The sequence below is a fragment of the Budorcas taxicolor genome, chromosome 17 (assembly GCF_023091745.1).
Source record: "Budorcas taxicolor isolate Tak-1 chromosome 17, Takin1.1, whole genome shotgun sequence".
Lineage (NCBI taxonomy): Eukaryota > Metazoa > Chordata > Mammalia > Artiodactyla > Bovidae > Budorcas > Budorcas taxicolor.
Genome location: NC_068926.1, coordinates 50392645 through 50411964, shown reverse-complemented (window position 1 = coordinate 50411964; position 19320 = coordinate 50392645). Strand labels below are relative to the sequence as shown.

Below are 19320 nucleotides of genomic sequence, written 5' to 3'. Positions count from 1 at the left end.
ATTCTGTAAGGAGGAGTGTGTTTCAGATGAGCTGGGAAGTGAAATGGTCTCCATTCTGCCCACACTGGCTCCGAGATCTGCCCTTGCTGGGAGGACCGGATAATCAGTCAGTTCTGGGCTAGGCACTGGGCACATTGCTTTGGAGGGGTGAAGAACTGACATGTCCCAGCCGTGATCTGACTAGGAAAATGAGATTGATCTGCATGAAAAGAGGATTAATAAGAATAAATGAGTCTGAGAGCAAAGCCTCATGATCAGACCTTGACAGTGAATGAGTCTCCTTAGAGTGGAGGCTTTCAGTGTGGTGCTGGACGTGATGGATGGATGGGGAGAGGCTCACAAGACCTGCCCGTTACTGTTGTATGATATGAGCAGATATGAGCAGAGCACTTCATCTCTCATTTATTCTGCACAGTTCTTGTACATTTACAAGGTACTGGGCTCTGTGCCGTGAGCCTGGGCTGCAGAGAATTGAGTAAGGCAGCATGCCTGTCCTCAAAAGACTTGCCTTATGATCTCAGAGGCAGAGAAGTAAGCATTCATATATTAACTCATAATCTATGAATGTACGTATGTATACATACAGAAGATTACTCGAGTCAGAATCCATGGACTTGTCTCCTGGAAATCTTCATGAGAATAATTTGACTTTGCATATTCATTTTTTTTGGCCCTAGAGGTAAAGAAGCCACCTGCCAATGCAGGAGACATAAGAGATGTGAGTTCTATTTTTGGGTCAGGAAGAGCCCTTGGAGAAGGAAATGGAAATCCACTCCAGTATTCTTGCCTGGGGCATTGCATTTACAAGGGAGCCTGGCAGGCTATGTAGTCCATAGGGTCGCAAAGAGTCAGACATGACTGAAGTGACTTAGCACCCTTTCATTTTTTTAAAATAGTCGACGGAATGATGTATGAACGTGCACCATTGGCAGTGGACTGCTACATGATTTCAGTTCTGATGTTTGGTTTTTTTGGTGGTGGTGGTAGGGTTGCTGCACCACATGGCTTGTGGGACCTCAGTTCCCCACCCAGGGATTGAACCCAGGCCCCTGGGCAGTGAAAGCAGTGAGTCTTAACCACCTGACCATCAGGGAATTCCAGTGCTGATGTTTGGATTTGTGTTCATGATTTTACAGTGGGCCCAAAGGCCATGGAACTGTAGCACATGAATAGTTTAGCTCCTGAGAATTCGATTTCATGTTGGAATTCTCCAGGCAAGAATACTGGAGTGGGTTGCCATTCCTTTCTCCAGGGGATATTCCTGACCCAGGGATTGAACCAGGGTCTCATGCGTCGCAGGCAGATCCTTCACCATCTGAGCCACTGGGGAGAGCCCCACAATTATATGCATTTGGCCCCAGATAACATCGTGTGCTTACCTTCACATATATCCATATACACATATATGGGTCGAAATTGTGCATCTTTTAATCTGATTACCTTCGTTACTCTGCCTGGTCATGTATTCATCAGTATATACTGGCATAACCTGCAGGGCACACAAGCACAATGGTAAGGGTCTCCACATCTTCCAGAGATGTGTGATGCCTTCCTCTGGTGGCTAAGCAAATCAGTGGTGATGGTGTCACTGACCTCTGGCCTTCAGGAAGACATTAGAGACTGAATTATGGCCACTGAGAAACCCTTGCCTGATAAAATGTTATAAGAACTGGGAGACACATTTACAAAAAGTGAAGGTGGTAATAGTACACAGAGAGAACCAGCACAGTATAAATTGCTCAAGGGTTCTGGGCAGAGCGTTAAATATGCATATACTGCCCATCTGTGCAATTATATGCTATATATATATACACACACGTGTGTGTGTATCTCATATGCATACATGTTACTGTGCATATTCTTTATATTAAAAATCATAACTTCTGTGCCTAGTGAATGAAAATAGGGATTTTATTGTGTAATACTGGTTAGTTGCAATTTTGCTTCAGTTAACATTAAAACCCAACTGCCACTTGTGTGAGTCATTAAGAAAAGAATGAGATATTTTATAGGCAAATGCTCTGTTAGAGCCAGGTGAAGGCCAATTGATAAAACAGATGAAGGAGCAGAAACTCAGATCAAGTTACCTGTTCAGAGTCACACAGTGCTATTAAGCCCAATTCAGTAATGTTCTAGGGGGAAAAAAAGATGATCAAGATGGTATGTTTACTTACTGAAGGGAAAGGATAGACAGTTATGATTCAGAGAAGTGGATGCCTCTGACCAAAGAAAGTCTGGCATAGCCTGGGAAAGCCCTGGGGACAGGAGCGCTGTTATGTCCTAGAGCAGCAGTCCCCAGCATTTTTGGCACCAGGGACCAGTTTTGTGGAAGACAGTTTTTCCACAGACTAGGGGGTGGGGGAAGGATTGAAGGCAGGAGGAGAAAGAAACTACAGAGGATGAGATGGTTGGATGGCATCACCGACTCAATGGACATGAGTCTGAGTAAACTCCGGGAGTTGGTGATGGACAGGGAGGCCTGGCGTGTTACAGTCCATGGGGTTGCAAAGAGTTGCACACGACTGAGTGACTGAACGGAACTGAGGGGCTGGGGAGAGATGGTTTCAGGGTGATTGAAGCACATTACATTTATTGTGTACTTTATTTCTATTCTCACTTCACCAGCTCCACCCCAGATCATCAGGCATTAGATCCCAAAGGCTGCAAACCCCATCCTAGAGCTTTTTTCTTTCTGAAAAAAAAAAAAAAAAAAGTTTGTCTCTCTTTTTTTTTTAATGGTTGCACTGTGGGATCTTAGTTCCTTGGTGGCGCTAGTCGTTAAGAACCCACCTGCCAATGCAGGAGACATAACAGATTTGGTCCCTGGGTCGGGAAGATCTCCTCGAGAAGGAAATGGCAACCCACTCCAGTATCTTCCCTGGAAATTTCCATGGACAGACGAGCCCGGTGGGTTACAACCCATGGGGTCACAAAGAGTTGGACACAGCTGAGCACAAGCATGAAGTTCCCCAGCCAGGGATTGAACCTGGGCCCTCAGCAATGAGAGCGTGGAGTTTCGACCATTGGACTGCGAGGGAATTCCCCGTTCTAGAGCATCTTATTGTATAAATCTTACTGGATAAACTTTAATGAGGTAACTTAGTCATCACAAGCACATAGCTCTTTGCAAGAGTCATGATGCAGGCCTCTTTTTAATAAAGCAGCTTAAATTTAACTCAAACTGATTACTTTAGATACAACAGAATCCCTTAAGGGCTCTGAATGGCAGTTTTTATTACACTTTGGCTTGAAGACTGAGACTTTTGCCTTGTAGAGGAAACAGAGGATATGGGAGTGTGTAAAGTTTCCGCTGGGGCTGCTGTTCCCCTCCTGAGCCAGAGACACAAGAGATGCCCCGGGGCCACTGCTGGCTCTTCCCTAAGTAGCTGATGGAATTCAGAGCAAGCCAGTGGGTACAAGCTCCCATGTGTTTACAGGCTCTAAAAGCTCAAACCTCTCACACGAGCCCCTACCGGGCCTTTCTTAAGTCAGTACAATTTGTCACTTGGATTCTTTTTTCTAGCTTATATGACGTCTAGCAGAGTCTGCCCTGGGGAAGCAAACACTTCATTTCTCTTTCTCCCTGTGGGCACATGTCTTTCTCTAGATTACAGGTTAGTTTGTAGCCCTGCATCAGCAGTTCTCTGATGTGTTTGAGAAAAGTTTTTATTTTTTATACACTTTTTTTTTTTGATGAGGACCATTTTTAAAGTCTTTATTGAATTTGTTGCAATACTGTTTCTGTTTTATGTTCTAGTTTTTTGGCCCAGAGGCAAGTAGAGTCTTAGCTCCCTGACCAGAGATGGAACCCGTACCACCTGCATTGGAAGGCACAGTTTTAACCACCGACGGCCAGGGAAGTGCCAAGAAAAGTTTTTAATTTGCAGTTTGGTAACTGGGAGAAGTGCTCTTTTCAGCTGACTACATCTCTGAACTGAAACTGGAATGTGGCTGACATGATTTTAATTTTGATTTTTATCAAGCAGAGGATAAGCCAGGCTCTTTATTCTTGATTTTATAAGTAATTCTTTAAGTGAAAGCTAAGAATGAACCGAATATAGAGAGGGGATCAGTGGTTACTACAGGAGCTATTTGACCAAAAGAAAAGGACAGTGTCAGGTCAGAACGTGTCGCTTGGGACCCTGGCCCTCCATTACTGGCTAGATGACCTAACTGAGGTTTAGTCTCCTCATCTGTAAAATGGGTAGAGGATCACTTTCCCACAATACCCAAGTGCAGGATTTTTTTCAGATTAAGGGCCAATTTTTATGGGATCCCACCAGCATTTTATGAAAAGTGAAGGAATAGAATGGACTGGAATGAAATGGCACAGGGCAAAGTGGAGTGAAATAGAATGGGATGGGATGGAACAGAGCAGAAAATTCTAACTGGGCTGTCATCACTGTTTTTCTTTTTTTAATATTTATGTTTATTTAGTTATTTTTTTGGCTGTGCCAGGTCTTAGCTGCGGATATTGGATCTTCGACCTTCATTGCAGCATGCAGAACCTTTAGTTGTGGCATGTCGTATCTAGTTCCCTGTCCAGGGATCAAACCCAGGCCCCTGCCTTGTGGCAATGAGTCTTAGCCCTTGGACTGCCAGGAAGTCCTGTCATCACTGTTTTCTTATCTTGTTTGATTTTCCTTTTAAGCCCATCTTGCTATCTGATTTTGAGTATAATCTTGCTAGCATGTGAAAAGAGTACAACTGTATGATAATTTGAACATTCTTTGGCATTACCTTTTTTGGGGATTGAAATGAAAACTGACGTTTTCCAGTCCTGTGGCCACTGCTGAGTTTTCCAAATTTGCCGGCATAGTGAATGCAGCACTTTAAGAGCATCATCTTTTAGGATTTGAAATAGCTCAGCTGGAATCCCATCACCTCCACTAGCTTTGCTCATAGTAATGCTTCCTAAGGCCCACTTGACTTCACCCTCCAGGATGTCTGGCTCTAGGTGAGTGATCACACCGTTGTGGTTATCTGGATCATTAAGACCTTTACTGTACAGTTCTTCTGTTTATTCTTGACACCTCTCCTTAATCTCTTCCATTTCTGTTAGGTCCTTGCTTTTTCTGTCCTTTATTGTGCCCATATTTGCACCAAATGTTCCCTTGGTATCTCCAGTTTTCTTGAAGAGATCTCTAGTATTGCATTTATATCTATGTGTGTCAAGTTTGTCTGTCTCCTCCACTGGATGGTCAGCTCCGTAAGAGTAGGGACTGTAAAAAAAATAAATAAATAAAAATAAATAAAAAAAAAAGAGTAAGGACTATTTTTATCACTCTATCCTCAGCACCTAGGACAGTTCCTGGGTCTTCACTGACATTAAATACATATTTATCAAATGAATGAATGATTTATCCTTATTTTACAGATGAGAGGTCTGTGACAGAGAAAAGCTATGTCAAACTACACTGGGTCTCCAAGCTTGCTCTTTCCATCCTCCATTGATAGGATGGGAGGGTGTACGAGCTGGAAATTTCAGGTACCCTCGAGTTTACCAATGGGGCTTCCGAGCCTGGAGATGGAAAGTGACTTATTCAGTGTCATGAGGGAAAGAGTTGGATTAGGACTCAGGTTACTGGCCTTCAGTCTGAGGCACCAAACTGCTGTTTCCAGCTCCCTCACCCTGGACTTAACCACTAACTATCAAGCTAGTCTGAACTAATCCATGCTGTTGCTGCTGCTGCTAAGTCGCTTCAGTCATGTTCAACCCTGTGCGACCCCATAGACGGCAGCCCACCAGGCTCCCCCGTCCCTGAGATTCTCCAGGCAAGAACACTGGAGTGGGTTGCCATTTCCTTCTCCAATGCATGAAAGTGAAAAGTGAAAGTGAAGTCGCTCAGTCGTGTCCGACTCTTAGCGACCTCATGGACTACAGCCAACCAGGCTCCTCTGTCCATGGGATTTTCCAGGCAAGAGTACTGGAGTGGGTTGCCATTGCCTTCTCCGGAATTAATCCATACCTCCTGCTTAATGACACATCACTGGTGGCTTGGGGCCAGCATGGAGGGAGTGATGGGCTCAAAAGGGGCACCAGGGATCTTTGGGGATGGTGGAAGTATTCTGTGTCTGAGTGTGGCAGTGGTTTCATGGTGCACACACCACCCAACTCATCCAGCTGTATCCTCCAAATGGATACTGTGCATTGAACTTAAATTACACCTCAGTGAGGGTCATAAAAAAAGTCCCAGTGTGTGTATTGAGGTCTCGTCTTTCCCAGTCAGGCCCTCCTTCTATGGGCTGTATGATGAGGGTAACACACACTGTGAGGAGCCCTCTGCCCCCATTCAGAGGACCTCTGCCCCGTCACCAGCTGCGATCCCTGCAGGAGGTGCCTGTCCTGGGCCTTACTTTCCCCATCTGTAATGTAGGGACAAAACACTTCATGAACAGGGTATTCAGAGGAATCAATGGCTATCATCCTATGTAAAGTTCTAAAATTAAAAAAAAATGCATGATGCTAGTAAGCACTCAATACATGATAGCTATTGGTCTTCTTTTTTTGTATTTCTTGGAGATATAAACCCTCAAGGTCAAATAAATATTTTTTGAGTACCCGCTGCTCCTGAGACATAATGCGCTTGCTCAACTTGGTAATAAATACAGAATGTTTAATTTAATGACAGTTGAATTGAAAGATGTTTTTTCTTTACATGCTTCCTTTTTTCCTATCTTCATATGGAATTCAGCATTCATTATGATTTGTGAAACATATTCTTTTATTATATAGCTTTCCCTCCATTACTCAGATCTTTTTATTCTTCAGTAATGCCCACACATAACATATATTTATAAAATTAGAATGAGTGTGTCCATATAATTTTAACTCCATCATTTTTCACTAAATATTATTTCCTGATTATATTTCCCTTTCCTTAAATTTTATTTAAATTTATTGTATGATTCCACGTTTCATTTGTGTGCACTGTTATTTATTGAACTAGGCATTTCATACAGACTATTTTTTATTTTCATTATAAACAGCACTGCAGAAGGCACCCTTTAATTTTATTCAGCTTAAACAAACACCGTTTACGCTTCTTAAACTGCTGTTGCCAAGTTGTCAAAGAAGTAGACGGCAGCCATTACTCTTGACTGTGTGACTTTTTTTTCTTTCTAACTCATTTCTCCAGGTCGGGGGAGAGGTCAGGAGGGAAGCCCTATAGTCTCTGTGGTGTAGACACAGATACATCAACAGTGTGGCAGACTCAGAGGGAGGGTGCTGATACACAGACTCAGTTCTTGCTTCTTTTCTAAATAGAAAACGAAAGCAATGAAGTATCTTACAAGATACCCAAAGGAAAACTATTTACACCGTGTTTGCCCCTATTACTCTAAAGTACTGTAACTGCAGAAGTGTGATTTGACAGTAGAGTGGTGAACCTCTAGAGGCAGCCTTCCTGCGATGACATTGACAAGCCATCTGGCCCATGCTCACAGATTAACGTGGCATGAGCCGTCAATTTCCGTCTTCACATTCCTGTCCCCAGCTCTTCTTACATTAGAATACACAGCATTTGGTGTTGCTTCAGGGCCTCAGAGAGCCCTGGGGGTATCCTTACGGTGAGTGGTAGGAACCTGACTCTGATCCTTACCTTGCAGTGTCTGTCTGTCTGTCTGCTTCCCCAACACACATGCCTCTACAATGTGACATGACACAGAGATCTCCCTTTCAGTTCCTAGCCCAAAGGCCAAACTCATCGCTGGAAATCCAAATTTATCCGATTTTTTACCTCAACTCCCTGAGTATTTGGACTAGGTTTCTTCTACTTGTCTGCCTCCTCTCATGATATCCTTAATGTGATAACCTGGTGTATACCACCTCGTCCCCCTTCTTACCTAGATTCAGGCTACTCATGGAACAGAGGAATGAATGGGACCCAGAGGAAACTGGTGACATAGTCAACGTTGAACATCTAGTTATTGAACACTTGCTATCTGTCATCTCTGTGCTAGAAGTAGAGACACAGCAGATGAGAGGAGACAGGCCCATGGCCTCAAGCAGGTTACTTTCAGGTGGAGAGCAGGGATAAGAAACAAGTAAAAAAATAGCCAGGAGCATTCAGAGAGTGATAAATATTGAAAAGTAAATTATAAAACACAACACAGAGCAATCCAGAGTAACTAACATAGTGTGGTACTCTGTCGCTCAGTTGCGTTCGACTCTGTGCGACCCCATGGGCTGTAGCTTGCCGGGCTCCTCTGTCCCGGGATTTTTCAGGCAAGAACACTGGAATGGGTTGCCATTTCCTTTTCCAGGAGATCTTCCTGACCCAAGGATGGAACCCACATCTCCTGTTGTGTCTCCTGCTTTGTCACGTGGGTTCTTTACTGCTCAGCCACCAAGGAAGCCCTGTTCTTATGATTGGCTGGACAGAAAAGAGGAAGATGTGTGTGTGTGTGTGTGTGTGTGTGTGTGTGTGTGCATGTGTGTGATGGGGCAGGGGTGCTGGTGTGTGTCTGGGTGGCCCAAGACAGTAGTTCTATCTGCCTCAGACGTGAATGACAAACAGATCTCAGTCATTCAGTCATGGGAAGGTGGTGCAAGGTGTTCAGTTGGGGATAAGTTCAGGAGAGCTCCAGGGAGAGAAGACCCGTGACCCACGAGGGAAGAGCCTGTGCAGGGGCAGGGAGAGGAGTGCAAAGGGAGCCTGGAGAAGCTGGCAGTACCGTGTCCTTAGGTCTTGTAAGCTGTAATCAAGATTTTGGACTTTGTCCTGTGTAGCGAGGGAAGTCTCTAGAGGGAACTGGCGGGGGCAGGCAGAGGAAAGAGCAGGTGTCAGCAGTCCTGAGGGCTGGCTGGCATTGTTACACACATAGGCAAATCCCTGGGAAGTGATGTTCCCTTTCTTGACACTGGATTCAGTCTCAGCCCAATGAAGGTCATGGTGCCCGCCACACGCAGTTATTGTGGGGATTAATGCTTCCAGAGAAGAGGAAGAACCTCACAGCCAGTGAGTTCCTGTACCCATAAGAGATCCCTACTGCAATTGATTCTCATTATTTACACTAGCTATGTCCTATAAAGTCCCTGCAAACACTGAAATAACAAATACTAAACCATTCCTTCTAGAGGAAACACACACACATACGTGCATCTCACGTAGGTTATAATAATCCTGCAGATTCAGGAGAGTTGAGGTCTGCACTGGAGGGAGGTAGGTTGGGAAAAGTTCTAGCAATGGGTGAGGCCCACGTGAGCTGGGAGAAGGTGAGGGCAGAACCCTAACGCATCCATCGCAGCGTTCTTGTCAGTGAGGAACGCTGTTCTCTTGATAGGTCTGCTATTGCCACTGAGTCCAGGGATGTTTAGAGGTCTTATCGCATGTCTCCCACTGCAGTGCTCTGGAGGGAAGGCAGAAGTTTCTCTAAAACAGGCCTGCCACCCAAGGAAGGGCAGTTGGCTCAGCATTGTGTCGGCCTCACAGGATTTTAAAACAAAAACACAGCTCTCCACTTGTTTTTCTGCTTTAATTGAAAATCTTAACTCTGGTTACTCGCTTTACAGTCCTGGGCAAAACAATACAGATTTACGTCCCACAAACATGCCTTAAAAGACAGCTGATTTGCTTGGTTCATCATTTTTGTTCTCTCCTTTAGGAAGTAAAGCAGACAGAGAGAGATAGGCGAAGTGGATTCTTTTACACTTTGAAGAGTGATGGAAATGTCTCTTCCGACTCCCACTGGAATTTCAGGGGGAGAGACACATTAACTGCCACTTTCCACTGCCATCTGGGGGCAGAATTTTTGCTGCTCAGAGTAGTGGAGCCTGGAGGTCAGGGGACTCTGGAGGGCTAAGCTCTGAGAGGGTGGGAAGGCGCTCCCCGAATGAACTCAGCCTGATGCGCAGTTACCCATCAGTACCCCTGTTTATTGCTTTGTAACCCACGGTTGTCAGGTTAGTGTCGCTGTGGCTTCATCCCATCTTCCTATTACTGGCCTTGCTTAATTCTGCTTAAAGATTCCAGAGATACCAGTGACATGGTGAGGTGGCAATGACAGGGGCCTGTGTCTGTGATTCTGATGTAAGAATGTAAGCATCATTTTAGTTATTTTCTCCTCAGTCTGATTTCACTCCACCGTGAACCAAGCTCATCTTTTCCTTCCTGTGGAAGCAAATACACATTGATGTCCTTTTTCTAGGGGGAGAGGACAGGTGGTGATAATTCATCCCAAACAATGTGGAGGTTTGCTCTTAGAGTTTGCACCTTGACACTGATGGCGTTGCTCTGGGCCGTTCACCTGGTCACACGGAGGAAGCAGTTGGACCTGTGCCCTGGGGCTGGGAAGGGAGGCTGGGTCGCAGGTACTGATTCAGGTGAGGAAAAGAAGGTCATGAGTGAGCCTTCACTTGTGGCTTGGGAAACAGGCCTCTTGGGGGCACTCCAGGTGAGCTGGAGACCACTGCCAGCAGGCCAGTATCCCTAAAAGTAGTGTCAAGTCCCTTGAGCCAGCGACGCATCACATAGCTGGCCTCGGGTTCTTCATCTGTAAAATGAAGGTTGCAGGCCCCAGCAGTTGTGTGATTCTGTGCTAAACTGATTGTTGCTTTTGTGTCTTCTGCCCATAAAGTGATGATCTCCCCCTCCCCATCCAGATATGTAAAAGACATTCATTCTTTTGATGGTCTAGGCGAGAAAGCCATCAACATTTTCCTTGCTTCTCTGGAAGATGTGAAGTGCCGCGGGGGCTTACGTTGTCTGATACCTAACCTGCAAATGCATCGTGTTAAAAGGGTGCCTGCCCCACGTGCTGAGTCAGAAGTCCATAGCAGAATGCCACATCCTCATCTCCATCCTATAAAATTAATGCAAAATGTAATGGGGCAAAAATAGTTGTATCCATATTTCTGATGCATTTCATGAATGTATTTCTACAAGGGTCTTAATCTAGTGGAAAGCTCTCTTGGTTTTTCTCAGAAAAAAAAAATCCCTTTTACGGCTCAAATGAAGTGTTGTTTTAGTAACATATGGATACCTTTTAAACATCTTCAGATACAGCACTTATGCTGCACCTGGGGTTTGATTAGTGGTGGTTTGAGTACATAAAAAGAGGTGAGGAAAAGGAAAAAAACACACAGAAAAGGCAACAAAGGTTATGGAACGCCATTAAATTATGTTTATGGTTTTACTTGTCAGTAGTTTGTAATACAGAATGGTTTTCCTGGAGTCCATTTGTCAGCATTGTCACCAATTAGTGCCTACAAATTACCTTTTGTTCAAGCCACGTTCTCCTGGTTGTCTTGGGGCGGCACAGATCAGAGCTGTGGCGGTTCATGAGCTTTCACTGTCAGGTTGCACATGTGCTTTTTCTGCTGATGCATCTGGCGATTCTGTCCCCTCTCCCAAGGTCTCCAACGGCTGTGATTCAATTTTTGTGAATGGGAAGGAGATGAAGAGCAAAGTGGACACGATCGTGAACTTCACCCACCAGCACTTCACCTCCCAGTTAGAGGTCACGGTCTGGGTGCCCAGACTCCCCCTGCAGGTTGAGATCTCGGACACGGAGCTGAGCCAGATCAAAGGATGGAGGATCCCAGTGGCCTCCAATCGAAGGTGAGGAACTAAGGGTGAGGGGGTGACCCTCGGAGGGGGCTGTGGATCTGAGGCTCCTGGGGCTCAGCTCTGAGGCAAAACGTCCTCAGGGACTGAGGCTCCAGCAAAACTGCATCTACAGCGGGTACTAATGGGAACAGAGTTAAGATGGATCTGACTTGGGTCCTTACTCTGACAGGTGGAAATTGTAATAGGGATGATATAGTAAGCCCTCTCTCTACATACGAACCCTCGTGTTGTGAACTTTCACAGATGCCAATGCACGTTCGCATAGTCCCGTCCCATAAACTAGTTCATGTGTCCGGCATGCGCTGTCACACGGGCACATCTCCTGCGAGTGGCTGTGCTTTTGTGCACTGTACAGCGTACAGTAGTACAGGGTCTTTGTTTCAAGCCCAGGATGTCCGGAAGTGAGCATAAAAGCAGTGGTGACGTAGCTGATGTTGTTAAGGAGTGCCAGCTGTTGCACTGCACTACTGTACTTTTCAAGGTCCTGTGCTGCAAGATTAAAAATATTTTCTCTATTTTCTGTTTGTTTTTATGAATTATTTGCATGAAAAGTGTTATAAACCTATTACAGCAAGCTACTCTAAAGCCCATTGTGTTAGTTGCGTACCTAGGCTATCATAGTTGGACTTACAAACGAATTGTACTTAAATGAATGCACGCTTGGAACGGAACTCATTCTTATGTAGTGGGTTTACTGCCATATTATCTACCTCACAGAACAGTTGCTAGGATTCAATAAAATGATGCAGCGCATAAGAAGCACACAGCACAAGGCCTGGCTTGGGCAAGAGCTCTATTCCCCGCTGCCCTAGTGTTCTTTCCTGCATTGTCCATTCTCAGGTTCCTGCTTGAAAATTCAATCATCCTCAGTTGAGCACAGTGCAGTGGCTAAGCTGTAAACTCTGGAATAAGGTCACTAAGTTTTCACTCTGGCTTTTCCGTGTTTGGGTTTCTCTGGTGGCTCAGGTCGTAAAGAATCCGCCTATAATGTGGAGGACCTGGGCTCGATCCCTGGGTTGGGAAGATCCCCTGGAGAAGGGAATGGCTACCCACCCCAGTGTTCTTGCCTGGAGAGTTCCATGGACAGAGGAGCCTGGCCGGCTACAGCCAGCCCATGGGGTTGCAAAGAGTCAGACGCAACTGAGCGACTTTCTCTTTCCCGTGTATAGCCGTGCGACCTTGGTCAGGTTTTTTAACTTCTCTCTTCCTATTTCTTCATCTACAAGTTGGAGATGACAGTAGAGTGGCTGAATAGAGTTGTTCCAAGAATTCAGTGAAGTGACACACCCTGCAGCAGTCAGAACTCTAGAGATAGCATTTATTCACTTTACAGGAGCAGGTAAGGCAGGACCCGGCACGTATTCCAACTCAGGACATATAAGCCTCTGCCCCTCCCTCCCCTGACACAAGACCCAGCCCACCGAGGGCCCCGCAGACCAGTCAGCAGCCACCAGGCCAGGTCCTCTCACGAGGGACGCCGGACAGGTTCATCTTGAGGGGAAGTTTGTGGAGTAGCGAAGCCAGAGAAGGTTTCTCAGGGCAGGTCATGGGCAGGCAAGTGGAGGAGAACTCGTGTCAGGACAGGGGGACGGGCCGGGGCGCCGAGGAAGGAGGAGAAGTCGGGATGCGCGTGTCAGACGTGTTTCAGTTTTGTTAGCAGCTGGGCCTGGGCGGGGCTGACCCCCAGCCCCGGGCGAGTGAGGCAGGGCCGCCGGCAGCACATGTGATGCTCAGTGACCACCGCACAGGGTCCGGGAGTAAAGACGCAGCAGGTGGTGGGTGACCGCTGGTGAGCACTCTGGCAGGAAGGAAATGCAGTTCACACGGAGCATCACAGTCATGGGGAACCTGGACGAGGAGGTAGGGGAGACCCTTCTTCACCAGGATGACGCTGGCTCCGCTGTGTGTGTGTGTCCCAGGCCCACCCGAGACAGCGAAGACGAGGAGGATGAGGAGAAGAAGGGGAGAGGGTGCTCGCTGCAGTACCAGCACGCCCTCGTGCGCGTCCTCACCCAGTTCGTGGCCGAGTCCCCTGACTCGGGTCAGCTGAGCTACATGCTGGGCCCTGACTGGCAGTTTGACATCACCGACCTCGTGATGGATTTCATGAAGGTGGAAGAGCCGAGAATCGCTCAGATACAGGATGGCAGGACCCTGGTGGGCCGGGAGCCGGGCATCACCACCGTGCAGGTACAGGCACCCAGCACTCGCCACCTGCCCCAACCCTGGTCTGTGTTGATAAGTGTCCAGGCAGATGCTGGAGGGTAGCGTGTGTGTGCGTGCATCAAAGACTTATGGGCAGTGATAGAGGGTTTGTCAATTCTAACAGGTTCAAACTCAAATTAAATTTTGTGTTACTTTTTTTTTTAAAAGATGCTTCCCTGATAGTCCAGCGGTTAGTGGTTTAGAATCTACCTTGCAGTTCAAGAAACATGGATTCAATCCCTGGACAAGGAACTGGAATTCCAGTAGAATTGAAACAACTAAGCCTGTGGGCTCCAGAGTCCGCTAGCCACAACTAGAGAGTCCGTGTGCCCCAGTGAAAGATCCCACATGATGCAACTAAGACCCCATGCAACTAACTAAATAAATGAATACTTTTATAAAAGACAATAGAATTCATAAAAATTCACAGAACAATTGAAAGATATAAAGTAATGATAATAAAATTATATTGTATTTTCCCCCAAAGGTCAAAGTCATTTTCAAATCTTATTGTCTAGAGTAGCAAATAAAAACCTTGAAGAATAATCAAAGAAAAATGTTTGCCTTTTAGAGAGCTGAGAAAAAATATCTCATTCCTTTTACCAAAGCTAAATTTAACGCAGAGTCTAAGCAATCTTTCCCCTAATGTGATTCTTTATTTTTCATGTGTCACTAACAAAAGACAGTAGAACCTATGAAAGCTAGTTTTATTTTCCTCAACTTGAGCATTAACCATTTAGCTCTATTTTACCTTGAACAGTGGACACAAAAAAAATTTTTTTAAGGTATTGCACTAAAAATGATAAAAACCACTCTCCACTTTACTATAGTAACAGTAAGACTGTTTTCTAGCCAGTGGACGGGATCATTCTGCAGAAAGAATGCAGCATGTTTTTTAATGACAAATTAAAAGGCTACTGCTCCTAGTTCACAAAGTCAGATTTTTTGGGTGTAGCCCAAGTCAATTTTTGACAAAGCTGGATTCAGTGTTGTATTCTGCAGCACTCTTTCGTTGCTGTGTAACAAATCAACCAAACATATCCCAGCATGAAGCACCGCTAATTTATTAACTCAGAGTTCTGAATGTTGGGAGTCCAGTTGAGCTTGGGGTACCAAGTCAGGGTACTGCAAGGCTGCAGTCACAGTATGGGTCAGGCTGGGCTCATGTGGGGCTTTGAAGAACTGTTTCAAGACTGAGGACTCTGCTTCCTTGTGGATTTTCAGCCAGAGGTCATTCTCTGCTCCTAGAGGTCACCTGCATCCCTCCTTATGGAACAGATCCACCACCAGATTCTCACTCTTTGAATCTGACTTTCTCTTCTACCAGTCAGGGAGAAAGTGCTCTGATTTTAAAGGCTCATGTGATTCCATGAGACCCACCTGGCTAACCCAGTGTGGTCTCCCTATTTTAAGGCCAACTGTGCCATATCCTATAACATAGTTGGGAGGGTGATTTCTCATCATATTCACAGGTTTGAGAGATTGGACAGAACGTCTTTGGGGGGATAGGTCTAGAAATTCTATCCACTAGATATAACTCTTCATTTGATATTCACCCCTGATTGCGAGGGCTTCTCTGATGGCACAGTGGTAAAGAATCTGTCTGCCAATGGAGGAGACTAGGGTCTGGTCCCTGGATTGGAAAGATCCCCTGGAGAAGGAAATGGCAACCCACTCCAGTATTCTTACCTGGGGAATCCCATGGACAGAGGAGCCTGGTGGGCTATAGTCCATGGGGTCACAAGAGTTGGATACGACTTAGCGGCTAAACCACCACCACTACCTGCTTGCAAGCTAGATGGTAAATTAAGAAAAATGGTTTCTTAGGAGAGTAAGATTCTCCTTCCCACTTTGCTCACCTGGCTTATCCAGTGATGACACGGCAGCCCACACACTGGTGATCACTGGTCCATGCGTATGTGTGTTAGTCACTCAGTCGTGTCCGACTCTTTGGGACTCCATGCACTGTAGCCTGCCAGGCTCCTCTGTCCATGGAATTCTCCAGGCAAGAATACTGGAGTGGGTTGCCATTCCCTTCTCCAGGGGTGAGTGATCCATAGTGAACAGCTAATGCTCACTGGAAGGAGTAGGAGTAGGAAGAGATGGCTGAGCACCAACCTTTTAAAGAGCTTTTACTGCAATTCTGCCATTTTCACAACTAAATATTATTTGTTGGAAAAATGTCAGTCTTTGGTGCCTAGTACCAAAGTAGGCAATTTTTAGTTATTGCCTCTAAATTAAATCAAGCTTAAAAAAATACAGTACTGTTATCATGATATGAATCAAAGGAAAGAAGATGGGCCGGGATGATATTTGTACTTAAAACTCCTTCACTTGGAAAGCGTAATTGAACAGGATCATGACTTAGCACGCACACATTCATGACTTGCTCACATACACAATTTCGCTACATACAGTCACGTCACAGGAAACTAGGAGAACACTTTGGTGGGAGCATCAGCTCAGGAGTTTCGAATGGTGTAATGCAGACACTGAGGCTTCCCACTGACTCTACAGGTCCTGTCGCCTCTCTCTGACTCCATCCTGGCTGAAAAGACCGTGACTGTCCTGGATGACCGGGTCACTATCGTGGACCTGGGTGTGCAGCTGGTGGCCGGCTTGTCTCTTTCCCTGCAGCCTCACAGGTTGGACAAAAGAGCCATCGTCTCAACAGCAGCTGCCCAGGATGTTCTTCAAGCCCCACAGCAGGTAAGATTCCAGAGTCCTTTTGTTGCTGGATGATTGGGACCACTTCTTTCTCGGTCACATCTTGCAAAGGAGATAGATAGAGCACTCATAACTGGGACTGGTGATTCTTGAAGCTGCTTCCTATTTCTTATCCAATCTGTCCTATCTCCGAGAAAAGTACTCAGTGTCTTAGACCCATTTTCCTTGTATGTTCTTCTTGCTTTAGAGCAGCCTTACCTGTTTTAGACACAGTCTGCTGCTAGACCATGACCAAAGGCTCCCATATTCTTACTTTTGCCCAAGCAGGTGCCTATTGACACTTGGAAATTTCATTTCAGCTACTTGAATAAGCATGGCATCCAGTCGCCACTGTTAACAATGATTGCCAACTCTCACACTCTCCCCCTCTTTAAACTTTGATGTGTCATTGATAAAGATACCAGGGCACTGTGCCTTTCAAGAAAACTGGTCTCAGGAGGCATCCTTCCATAAGCATGTCCAGCCGGGGCATGTTTTGCTCTGTCAGCACTGGCTTCCTAATAAGGAAAGTTCAAAGCAATATTCTCTTGAGCAGGCGCCCGATTCGTTGCACCTGAATTTGATTCAGATAAATTGTTTGATCTTTCAGAATGTTTTTAGAAGGGTCAAAGTCAAATTCTGTTGTCTGGCATGCGGTAAATTACAGTAAGTCCTGTACATACGCACCAGTTCCATTCTGAGAGTGTGTTCATAAGTCCAGTTTGTTCCTAAGTTTAACAAAATTAGCCTAGGTACCCAACTAACACAATCGGCTATATAGTACTGTAAGGCAGTCATTTTATAATACTTTTCACACAAATAATACATAAAAAACAAGCAAAAAGTAAAGAAAACATTTTTAATCCTACATTACAGTACCAGCTACATCACTGTCGCCGCTTTTACACTTGCTTCCAGACATCCTGGACTTGAAATAAAGATGCTGTGCCACTGTACTCTATACAGTGAAGTACACGAAAGCACAGCCACTTGTAGAGGGTGCATGCACGTGACAATATATGCCAGATACAAGAACTAACTTGGGTGACTGGACATGCACACACGTTTGCATCTTTGAAAGCTTGCAACTTGGAAGTTCATATGTAGGGGACTTATTGTAAAATACACTTTAATGCATTAGCTAAAGCATATTGTCCATTTCTTACATTAGTAGGGCTGTGGCTTATGGCTCATGCCAATTCAAGGCAAGCCAAGAGCTGTTCACAATAATAAAACACAGAAATTAATTCTCAGTTTGTATGTTTAAATAATATTACATAGAAAATCATATTTACCTTTGCAGGTTTTGAAGGAACCCAATTATAACCTAATGCTCTGGTTTCATTTCTCTTAGGAAGCCATCATCAGTTCTTGGATTTTGTTCAGCGATGGTTCAGTGACACCTTTAGACATTTACGATCCCAAGGATTTTTCAGTTACTGTCTCATCTTTGGATGAAATGGTGGTGTCTGTCCAGGCAAGCCTTCAGTCCAAATGGCCAGTTGTGGTTGCAGAGGGGGAAGGGCAAGGGCCCTTGATTAAACTGGAAATGATGATCAGTGAGCCCTGTCAGAAGACCAAGAGGAAGAGCATTCTTGCCGTGGGGAAAGGGAACGTCAAAGTCAAATTTGAGCCCAGTATTGATGAGCACCAGGGAGGCACCAACGATATTGAGGGCATAAACCGGGAATATAAAGACCACCTCAGTAACACCATAGATCGTGAGGGAAACCAGGAGAGAGCGGTTCAGGAGTGGTTCCAGCATGGTGCCTCTGTTGGCCACGAGGAAAATACCAACAAAAGCACAACCCCACAGTCTCCCATGGAGGGAAAAGACAAGAAGATGCGCAAGAGCGGTGGTCCAGATGCCTTCACAAGCTTCCCCGCTCAAGGGAAGTCACCGGAACCCCATAATCCTAGTGACCTCACGGTGACCTCCAGGGGGCTTACTGACTTGGAGATCGGCATGTACGCCCTGCTCTGCGTCTTCTGCCTAGCCATCTTGGTCTTCTTGATCAACTGTGTGGCATTTGCTTGGAAATACAGACACAAAAGATTTGCCGTGAGCGAGCAAGGCAACATCCCCCATTCCCATGACTGGGTCTGGCTGGGGAACGATGTGGAGCTTCTAGAGAACCCGGTGGACGTGACCCTCCCGTCGGAGGAGTGCACCACCATGATTGACAGGGGGCTGCAGTTCGAGGAGAGGAACTTCCTTCTGAACGGCGGTTCCCAGAAGACTTTCCATAGTCAGCTGCTCAGACCTTCTGACTATGTCTATGAGAAAGACATGAAAAATGACCCTCTGAGTTCCACAGGCCCCAAGAGGAAGAGGGTCAAGTTTACTTCCTACACCACCATCCTCCCAGAGGACGGCGGCCCCTACACCAACTCCATCCTGTTTGACAGTGATGACAACATCCAGTGGGTCTGCCCAGATATGGGGCTGGGAGAGTCCCAGGGCTTCAGAGACTACATGGAGAGGCTGCAGGACCAGATGTGAACTCCTTTCTCATGTTTGTATTCACCTTTATGCCTTCTGTTTTTTGAATGGTGGAGCTGTGAGTCTGATCAGCAATAGGGGATGATTTAACAGAGCTTCATTTGTGGCGGTCTGGCGGGATCCCTTTCTAAGCAGGTATCAGAGAGAGCAAAGGCAGCTGGGTTTGAAGCTAGGCACTGTCTCTGAGTCGGCCACGTGTGGGTCCTAGAGAAATTCTAAGACAATGATTTTATCTGCTGCCTGGTACTAGCTCAGTTCCAGTAGAATAAACCTGACCCCACAGACATTGTTAATCATCTCGTGGCAAAACAGCCGTGTGGAATTAGAAAAGACTTG

At 45.7% G+C, this 19320-nt stretch overlaps 1 protein-coding gene across 1 annotated transcript in view; it reads left to right on the top strand.

Annotated features, from left to right (window-relative positions):
* TMEM132B (transmembrane protein 132B) overlaps positions 1–18984 on the top strand; it is a 233384-nt gene extending 214400 nt beyond the window's left edge. The window contains exons 5-8 of the mRNA XM_052654934.1: positions 11356–11561; positions 13490–13760; positions 16293–16484; positions 17836–18984. Of these exons, the coding sequence (XP_052510894.1) occupies positions 11356–11561; positions 13490–13760; positions 16293–16484; positions 17836–18984 (1818 nt within the window). The remainder of the gene's footprint in view (positions 1–11355; positions 11562–13489; positions 13761–16292; positions 16485–17835) is intronic.
* The last annotated feature ends 336 nt before the right edge of the window (positions 18985–19320 follow it).